This window comes from Echinops telfairi, unplaced genomic scaffold (assembly GCF_000313985.2).
Source record: "Echinops telfairi isolate 266 unplaced genomic scaffold, ASM31398v2 ScPeMD7_23;HRSCAF=83, whole genome shotgun sequence".
Lineage (NCBI taxonomy): Eukaryota > Metazoa > Chordata > Mammalia > Afrosoricida > Tenrecidae > Echinops > Echinops telfairi.
In genome coordinates, this window is record NW_022103920.1 from 58,576,810 (window position 1) to 58,587,179 (window position 10,370).

Below are 10,370 nucleotides of genomic sequence, written 5' to 3' on the forward strand. Positions count from 1 at the left end.
AGCCTGAGCAGACAGGCTACGGCAGCTGCAATGAGATTCCTCAACGAAGGAAGGAACGAAGATGCGACAAGCAGGCGAGGTTGTTGAAAGCTACTGAGGCAGTGCGGTCAACCCGGAGGCTGGAGGATGAGTAGGAATTAGCCAAGTGAAGAGGTGGGGAAAGCCGAGCACGGGCAGAGAAATGAGCCGAGACCAAGAGTGAAGGAAACAGAAAGAACAGATGCCACCAACTGAAAGGTGTTCCTGTGGCCAGAGCAGAGAGTTCAAAGGGCAAGTGGGAGGACAGTTGCCAGATGGGCAGCAGGGCAGGTCACAAGAGGCGAGGAAGAGAAACGAAGGAATGTGGACTTCATGCTGAAGGCAGAACAATGGCCTCCCAAAGATGTCCACATTGTAATCTCTGAAGACTGTGAATATGCTATCTTACATGGCAAAAAAACCAAACAACCCAAACCCAAGCCCCGGCCAAGGAGTTGATTCTGGACAGAGAAGAACTGCCCCTGTGGGTTTCTGAAGCTGTGTATTTTTACAGGAGCAGAAAGCCTTATCTTTCTCCAACAAAGTGGCTGCTGGGTTCCAACTGCCGACCTTGCGGCTAGCCACCAGAGCTCCAAGGACTTGAAAATGAGAATAAATTAAATATCTTAAAATGACAAAATTATTGCGGACTGCCCAGATGGGCCAACTCAATCACAAGGATCCTTATGATCCTACTTCTGAGAGGAGGCAGAAGGGCTAGAGTCAGAAAGGGAGATGAGATGACGAAAGCAGAGGTCAGAATGATGTCATTGCTGGCTTTGAAGGTGGAAGAAGAGGCCATGAGCCAAGGAGTTTAGACAGCTTCTAAAAGGAGGAAATAAAACCATTTTTGTCCATAATCTCCACAAAGGAAAAGAACCCCACTGACACCTTAGTTTAGCAGAATGCAGCTGGTTTTGGACTGAACTGTAATACAATACTAAGTGTGTGTTATTGTAAGACATTTTAAAAACTCAAAAAGTCACTGCCATTGAGTCAATTCCAACTCATAGTGACTCTGCTGGGCAGGGTGGAACTGCCCCAGTGGGTTTTGGAGATTGTAACTTTTTAAGGGAGTAGAAAACCTTGTCTTCTCCCGAGTCATGGCTGGTGGTTTTGAACAGCTAGCCTTGGGGTTATCAGCTCAATGAATAACCGCGATACCACCAGGGCTCCTCTTTTCAGCATTAATTATATGGGAGTTTGTTACAGCGAAAATAAATAAAATGAAAATAATGAGGAACCTGAAAGTTCCCCAGCAGGAGACCGTGAGGATCTGACTCAAGAGATTACTCTTGGTTTTTATATGAAAAGTAAGTAATCCAGGCTGTATTCTTCAAATTTTAAAAGAAAGTACAATGAAGACATACATGTTCATGGCCCTGGAAGTATCATGGACTCTGGGCACTGTGCCTGAATTGCCTCGGGAGAATTCAGCTATCAAATCCTCCGCCGAAGTTGGCAGCAGAGATTACTTTTTTCAGTGGGCTATTTGTCAGCATCTACAGTATTCAAAAAATTGACCCAATAGCTGTATTTTGCAAAAATAATTTAAATAGTCTTAATACCCACCAGCAATTTACGTTGGGGCAGAAAAACACTGTCCTACATGGATTAATATGGGAAACTCATGATAACACTTTTGAAAGAAAAAAATCAGATGAAAAAATACTATTCAGTAAAATCCCACTGATATTTTACCAACACACATTTCCAAAGACTGGGAAGATACACTATAAACTGTGTAGATAGGTTTATCTAGCTCAAAAGAGTTATTAAGCTCTACCATTTATACTCAGAATTGGATGAACTTTTTACAGGGAGCATTTAGTATTTATCTAACTACCGAAGAAGATATTTACATTTTGAAAAGGAAAAGAAATAGTCCTCTTTGGCATAAAGTCTGGAGCTCCTGTGAGGCAAGCAAACCTGACCAAGGGCGACGCTTGAAAAGGTGCTCCAGTGTCCAAGCTCGGCTGCTTCTCTCCCGAGCTCTCCTACAAATCAGAAGGGGGGAAGTATGCAAAGTATTCAAAACCATGGCGAACGAATTTTCTTCATGAAACTCTATCTAGCTGGTATCTGGGTCACTACAGGAGGGTTTCACCTGGTCCTTAAAAAGCTTCCCCCACTCGCGGGCCAGTGGTCATCCACAGGAAGAGGGGCGTGGCTGGGCGGGAGAAGCGGGGTAACATTCTGAGCGACAGTTAGAGGAGTGGCAGTTGGAGAGGAGGAGGAGCCGGGGGCCCCTCTACCAAGGAGAAGGGCTCAGCGTTAAGCTCAATTGGCTGAGCCTCATAGGGATCGAACAGCCTCTGCTAATGCATCCGAATCTCCAAGACCGCTTCCCACACTAGCTGTCCTGAAGTCTTAGCGAGAGGCTGTTAGCGCCTGCACCAGGCCCTCACTGCCCTGCACACAGGAGGTAGATCTTCGAAACGAAGGGGACCCACCACGAGGCCCCACACAAGTATTTCCAATAAGTAAGACTTGTTTAATATAAAATAGGCATTGGTTTGTGTGGTGGATGGTGATATTATTGGTGCGTCCCATGACGGAGGGAAATGCTTCGTGAGAAAAGTTAGATGCCAAGGAGCAAAGAAGGAAGCAAGAACTCCTCCCGGGAGTTCTTCACATGCTGGGGAATGGGAGCGGAAACTTGCCCTGAACCACCAAACACCTAAATCACGCAAACTATACGATGACCATACTAGCAATCCCTTTGGGAATCAGCTTTATTCCTGTCCTTTAGTGTGGATTTCGAGCCCTTGGGAAACACTAAGATCTGTATTCACAGTGAACCTACACATGCCAGCAGAATTCTCTGGAAGATTGTGTCTATATGCTCCAATTGAACGCTTTTCCTCTGGGTCTAGGGTAGGTGCCCATCTCATATTGTGTCCATGTGAGAATTCTGCCATCCTTACCCTCGCCCCTAAACCTCTGGAAGCCCAGGTCTGACTCGCTGTGACTTAAGGCACAGCTGAGGGGCAGGAGATTGGTCAGATCCGTCAGCAACGGTGCTTCCCTGTGTTGTGTTGTGTTGTGTTGTGTTGTGTTTTGGTTCTTATCCATTTTCCTCACCTCACGGTTTTACTAATAAAAAAGAGAATATGCAACTAACAGTAAATTAAGAGGAAATGAATAGCCTTGTGCATATCCATTTTTAAAAGGTTGAAATAAGTCATCTAAATATTCATCTCACAACTTTAATAAAAAACTATCCAAAATAAAGGTAAAAATGTGTCTAGTTTTTAAGAGACTTTTAGTAAAAATAAGCAACTCTTTGGTAAGACTGATAACATTAATAGATCTATGATAAAAATGATCCAGGAAAAAGTTCGGGCAATATCAAGAATGAGAGGGTGTTCCCTGAGAAGCCCTCAAAATAGACTTTAGTTAGGAGGGGCAGTTCCTGGAACACCCACTGCCACCCCCAGGGCGGGTGGGGAGATAGTCATAAAGGGCGGCGACAGACCTGGAATTGTGTATGCTTTTTCTTTCTTTTTTTTTTTCTCATTTTATGCTTTTTTTTCTCTTGTTCAATCTTTTGCTTTCTTTTTGTTTTGTGTCCGTTATTGTTGCTTTGCCTACCTATATAAGATAGGCATGCCCCACCCCCAGGGGGACAAGCAACAGAAAAGTGGGTGAAGGGAGACAGCGGTCAGTGTAAGACATGAAAAAAAAATTTATAAACTATCAAGGGTTCATGAGGGGAAAAAAATGAAGACCTGATACCAAGGGCTCAAATAGAAAACATTTTTTTAAATGATGATGGCAACATATGTACAAATGTGCTTGACACGATGGATGGATGTATGGATTGTTAAAAGCGGTGTAAGAGCCCCAAATAAAATTATTTAAAAAAGAAACACAGACAGGCATGGGAAGCAAGTCCAGGGAGAAAGCAATGGGACCGACGTTCCAGAGGGACTGGGGGGAGGAGCAGGCAGGGGAAGGAGCAGTGAGCAAACAACCCTATAGACAGGGGAATAACTAGGGAGTTCAAAGGAACAACGAGGAGGAAGTAGAGATCCTGGTGGTGATGGAGCAACAGCAATCCAGCTGACAGGAATTACGAAGGCAGAAGAAGGGTGAGCATGATGGTGGGGCAGGAGGAAGGTAAAAGGAAATGGAGGAAAGATCTAGGAAACAAAGCTATGGCTAGAGGTATAAACATATGAAAATATAAAATTCATAAAAATAGAGATATTGGTCTATGTGCATATATTTATATGGTAATACATTGAAGAAGTGGATGGACTTTAGGCCTCTGCTTAAGTCCTCTCTCAATACAAGAACACTTTGTTCTAACAACCTGGCATTCTGTGATGCTCACCTTCCTGATGTGATCACGGAAGACAAAGTGGGTGCATAAGCAAATGTGGTGAAGAAAGCTGATGGTGCCCCACTATCAAAAGGTATGTTGTCTAGAGTCCTAAAGGCTTGACGTTAAACAATCGGCCATCCAGAAGAGAAGCAACAAGCCCACATGGAAGAAGCACACCAGCCTGTGTGATCATGAGATGTCAATGAAATCAGGTAAGAGGCACCAGGAGACCCAAAACAAAAAAACATATTGTTGAGAATGAGGGGGGTTGGAGCAGAGACCCAAAACCTTCTGTAGACAATAGGATATCTCCTCCCAGAAGGGTCACAAGGAAGGGATGAGTCAACCACGGCACAGTAAAACACCAATGAAACACACAATATTCCTCTGGTTCTTTGAAGCTTCCTCACCCCTCACTATCATGACCCCAGTCCTGCCTTTCAGTTCAGGCTAGACCAGAGAATGTACACTGCTACGGATAAGAGCTCATGATACATAGAATCCAGGTCAGGAGCAGAAATGGGAGTAGTGATACCAGGAGGGTGGGGGGAAGGTGTGTGTGGGGGTGAACTGATAGCAATGATAGAAGCATACCAACACTCCCCCAGGAAGGTGTGACAGGAGATGGCAGTCAGTGTAAGACATGAAAACAGGAATAATGTATGATTTATCAAGGGCTCACTCAGGTGGGAGGGGGTCAGAGATGGAGGGAAAAAAGAGGAGCTGACATAAAGGGTTCAAATAGAAAGTAAATGTTTAGAAGATGATGGCAGCATATGTACAAATATGCTTGATACAATTGATGTATGGAATGTTATAAGAGCTGTAAGAGCCCCCAATAAAATAAATTTTTTAAGTAATAAAAGAACACTCTCAGAGGCCAGGGGAGAGCTATAAGAGCCCCCAATAAAATGATTTAAAATAAGAATGAGAAAGCTTTGTTTTTGTTTTGTTTTATAGATCCTACATCCGTCTTAAGGGAGCCCCTGGGGCACTGCTGGGTAACCATAAGGTTGGCAGTTCAAACTCACAGTCCCTCTGTGGTAGAACAGGCTGCCCAGAGAAACAAATCCAGACAATCATAGACACATAAGAAAGAGCTTTCACATGCTGCGCTGCCGGCTCTTCTCTTCATGGAGAACCTGCCCACCCACATCATCAAGTAGGACGTCAAGGGGTTCCCTGAGCTCTGGGTGAGCACAGCGAGGTCTTCATCAATGAGGACCGCAGCTTTGGCGTCATCTGCCTGGCATCCAGAACATTGGCCATAACTGCCAAAGCAGAGCTGGATGGCACCATTGTGAAGGGCAGACCTCTCCGAATTTGCTTTGCTGCACAGGGGGCAGCCTTAACTATCAAGAACCGTTCTCCAGTTGTTTGTGAAGAGCTTCTAGAACAAGCCTTTCCTGGTTCGGTCCAGTAGAGAAGGCCGTTGGGGTTGTGGACGACTGTGGTAGAGCCTACAGGAGAAGGTTTTGTAGAACTTGCAGCCAAGCCTCCTGCAGGAAGGCATTGGAAAGATGTGGTGACGGTGCCTTCTTACTAACAACCCCCCTCCTCAGTCACGGTGGCGCGTAGGGAGCAGTTTGAGGATGAAGATGGCTTGTCAGAGACTCAACAATGTCAGAAGGAAAGAGACCAGCTTCCGCGTTTGGCCCAGCTTGGGGCATTTAACACGGAGTATGCTTCTGGACGGAAAGCTCTTGGCGAACTGGAAAAGCGCGAGCAGGTTGACCGAAACATCAGAGAAGCCCAAGAGGAACGAGAGGCAGAAGTGGAAGCAGATAGGCACTAACACCAGAAAATGCCAAGGAGGGAAGATCTCGTGAGACATCAGGAAGAATGCAGACACTTGGAAAAACTCCAAAACCAAGAACTGTACAAACAAAACCAACTAAGAGGTGGAGAAGGGCATCTTGGTTGTGAATCAGAATGGACATGACAGAACAGGGAGAACTGACAGCAAGCCAAACTATATGGAAAAGTTTAAAGGGAGCAATCAAATGAGAGAACAGGCCGTGAGAATGGGTGAAATGGGTCCCTGTGGAGCCATTACATCTTGGAGCCTTAAACATGGGAGATACATTTAAAGACCTATCACCTGCTGATAGCCAAGGTCCTCCTGCAATGATGGGTATGCATATAAACAACAGAGGAACTCTATCTGGCCTACCTATGGGTCCCGCCCAGTCCTGCCAGGGAGCTGCAGATATGGGAAGTCCAATGACGCCAGATAGTGGGGCAGTGTACAGTGACAGACCTCCATAGGAGCCACATCTCAGGTGGGATCACCTACAGGTGCAGAATAGCCTCTGAAACCTTGGGGCTAGGGGAAGCCAAGGGGGCCACTTCGATGGCCCTAACAAGTGCCATTGATGTTCAACCTTCCTTCATTTCCTTTAGTGAATGAAATCCAGTGATATTCCTTCACACTTTTATGTATTCCCTGGAAGAAATGGTTATATTATTAATATATGTAGAACTGAAAACTTCTTTTGTAAAACTTGAGGTTTTGTATTTTTCTTTATTCATAAGCTTTGTAGATCAGAATGGGGATGCTCACCACTGTGAATGCTAAAGTGTGTTTGTAACTTCAGCTAATATAAGCACATCAGTACTGGGAATGCTAGCGTTTATCTCAATATTCATTTTCAATTATTTTTTTAAAAGAGTGTTATATCAAGAAGTAATTATATATAAATAAAGCATCCTAGTCTAGTCCAACTCAAGTTCATACGGCCAATATTAGTCCATAAGTCCCTCTTGAGACTCATGCAGCCGCGGGCAATAATGTGGAATGCAGGAAGATCACAGGCCACAGCTACAGAGTTGTGTGGATCCAAGGTTGGTGGAAACATGGCAGGGAATCATTAACTCTCAGGATAGCCACCAAAATCCAACATGGAGGAAGGCAGAGTAGCAGAGAGAGAGTCCCAGGGTTCCCTTATGAGTAACACACACACACACACACACACACACACACACACACACACACACACGGCAGCACCTTCAGACTGTGACCTGACTGACACGTTTATACTTTCCTACATCTAACCACTACACGCTCCAAAGGAGAAAGACAAGGCTACTGCTCCCGAAAGACTGACAGCCTCAGGAACCCTCAGTTGGAATCAACTTGATAGCAGTGACGTGTAAACATGATGACATTTTAAGACAATGTTATAACAATTTTATGAAAATATATTTTACGCAACAGATGAAATGCACACATTTCCTAAAAACCACAACTCACCAAATCTGACACAAATGTAGAAAACTTTAAGATCCTAATATTTAAAGATTAAGTCCATGATTTAAAACTACAAAGAAAATTCAAAGGACAGAGCTCTTTACCAATGAATTATTTTAAACATTAAGAAAGAACACCAATCTTACATAAACGGTTCCAACGAAAAGAGGAAATGCTTCCTACTTCATCTTATGTAGAAGACATCAGCATGATGCCCAGAGCTGACAAAGATATTTTATTACAAGAAAGAAACCCAAAGCCCTCACTCATGAGCATAGAGGTACAGAGCTCAAAACAGAATCTTAGTCAAATCCAGCAGTATGTTCCAAAGGACAACACATTGCAACCAAGTTAGATTTATTCCAGAAAATGGTCATTACACTGTAATACCCAGAAGTCATTGCAATGCATACATTGATAAAGAAGGAAAAGCATCGTAATCCCAATTATTAGAAAGCATTTGATACATTCATGATAAAAGTAGGACAGGAAGGGAATTTGTTAGCCCGGTTAAGGAAATCCACGGAATCAACAGTGCAGTTATTCCCTCGGGGTAAAGAACAAGAAGCGGGGGTGGCTTTGGGGTAATAATGTTTTATTTCTTGATTTGCTTGGTGGTTACTGAGTTTATTTGGGTGATTATCAGAGTGTACATGTATGAATTAAATATTTTACAGGATGCTTACTGTACCCCACTTTTAAAAGCTGTAAAATACATTTGTCAAAGAGTTCATCTTGCTTGGATCCTCAATCAGTGCTTTTGGAAGCAGCAGTCATGAGATCAAACAACATATTGCATTGAGTCAATCTGCTGCAGAGGACCTCTTTAAAGTGTTGAGAAGCAAGGATGTAACTTTGAGAACTAAGCTGCACCTGACCCAAGCCATGGCATTTTCAATAGCCTCATATGAAATGTGGACACTGAATAAGGAAGACTAATGAAAAACCTACGCATTTGAATTATGGTGCTGGTGAAGACTATTGAAAAAACCATGGGCTCCCGAAAGAACAAACTGATCTGTATTGGAAGTACAGCCTGAATGCTCTTTAGAAGCAAGGATGTCAGGACTTTACTCATGTACTTTGAACCCATTATCAGGAGAGACCAGTCCCTGGAAAAGGCCATCATGCTTGGTAAAGTACAGAGACAGCAAAAAAGAGGAAGACCCTCAATGAGATGGTCTGACACAGTGGTAGCAACAATCGGCTCAAACATAACAATTTTGAGTATGGCGCAGGACCAGGCAATGTGTCCTTTTATTTTACACAGGGTCAGTGAGTTGGAACTGACTCAGGACCCCTAGCAACAACAAAATAAATGTATAAGGAAAAAGAGTGGTGGGCAATGAATGTCCAAGTGCGCTTTACACAATGGATGTGTGTATGAATTGTGATAAGAGTTGTATGAGCCCCTAATAAAATGATTTTTTAAAAGAATAAAAAATATTTTTACTTTGAAAAAAAAAAAAAGAAAAGAGTGGCCTTGTTCCTCCTGATGATCTCAGGAAGGTTTAGGATGTGGCCAGGGGCTGTGACACATGATCTTGAGGTAAAGGGAGGCATCAATGAGAATGGTTTGTATGAGTGATTGTTGGTCTGATGCAAGCCAATATGGTGTGATGTACAGGAAGTTGGGGGATGGGGCAAAGTTTTTAGTGACTGAAGGGCAGGTAGTTTAGCCAGCATGGAATTCAGCGTACATTCCCTCACAAACAATGCATTGTTCTAAAATGAAGCAGCACTCTTTAGCTCTGGAATCATTTTGCAATGGGTTTTGATTCCCACAATGAGTTTGGAAAGCAGTGTTGTTCTGTTGTACTGCTGGGGAAACCTAAGCTCAGAGCCACAGCACAGGCCACAGGGCTGCCCAGAAGCTCTGTCCCGATTTGGTGTTGGGGGCAGGGACAGTAGTGGCAACTAGTCCAAATCGCGGGACCTTGGTTGAGCATCCACCCACTCAATGGTCACACAGGGCTAAGATCTCTATCAGCGTTGGCGTCAATACTGTGCTTGCAGAGGGGTGTGCAACCACCACTTTACAAGTGAGGCTGGGGAGGAACTCGCTTTGTTGGCCAGGCCTTTGTACCCTGGCCACAGTAGGAGGTCAGCTGACTTTCCAATGCACCTAATCGAGACCAGCTGTTCTCCTGTGAGCTCCAAGGGCCGCTTGCTAGGGACCCTTTTACTGGGTCCTTGAGCCTACACTGCTCCCCAGCCAGACTAAGCCGGTTATTTTTCCTTTCCACTCTCACCTCACACTGGTGTTCCTTTTCGTGCTCAGAGGCAACCTAACAATGACATCATCGCCCAACGCGTGCTCGACGTCCTAGGGTTTAAAATGTATGCTCTCTTAAAAAAATTAAAATTAAAAAAAAATGCCTGTTCTCATTTCTAATACATGTCTGCGGGTATACCGCACCCAAACAACAGTCTTCGTGATTTCCAATGATTTTTAAGCGCGCCTATGCAGTGAGTTTGAAATTGGAAAGGGGTCCTGAGTGGGTTTGCCAGATTCAGCCTGGAAAAACACAGGAGGCTCAGTCAAATGTGAATTTCGGACCAACAACAGTCGCGTGCGGCACACTTACATTAAACTGACATTTTTGTCTGTCCGTGGTTCAAACGTAACCGGGCAGCCTGCACTTTATTGGGCAATTCCAAGCCTGACACCAGAATATGGAGAGCCACTGGTCCGCAGGACAGCTAACCGCGCCGCAGCGCCCTGCAAGGATCTCCGGGGGCGGAACTTCCGGCCACGCCCCCTCGGCCCCG

General features: G+C 44.4%; 1 protein-coding gene and 1 pseudogene across 1 annotated transcript in view; one reads left to right on the forward strand and one right to left on the reverse strand.

The window, feature by feature from the left end:
* The window catches only part of LOC101650950 (protein lifeguard 2), a 39,188-nt gene extending 37,242 nt beyond the window's left edge, over positions 1-1,946 (reverse strand). Inside the window, exon 1 of the mRNA XM_004702806.2 lies at positions 1,881-1,946. Within this exon, the coding sequence (XP_004702863.2) occupies positions 1,881-1,882 (2 nt within the window). The 5' untranslated portion in view covers positions 1,883-1,946. The remainder of the gene's footprint in view (positions 1-1,880) is intronic.
* LOC101651258 lies at positions 1,377-6,657 on the forward strand (annotated as a pseudogene).
* Positions 6,658-10,370: the final 3,713 nt, after the last annotated feature.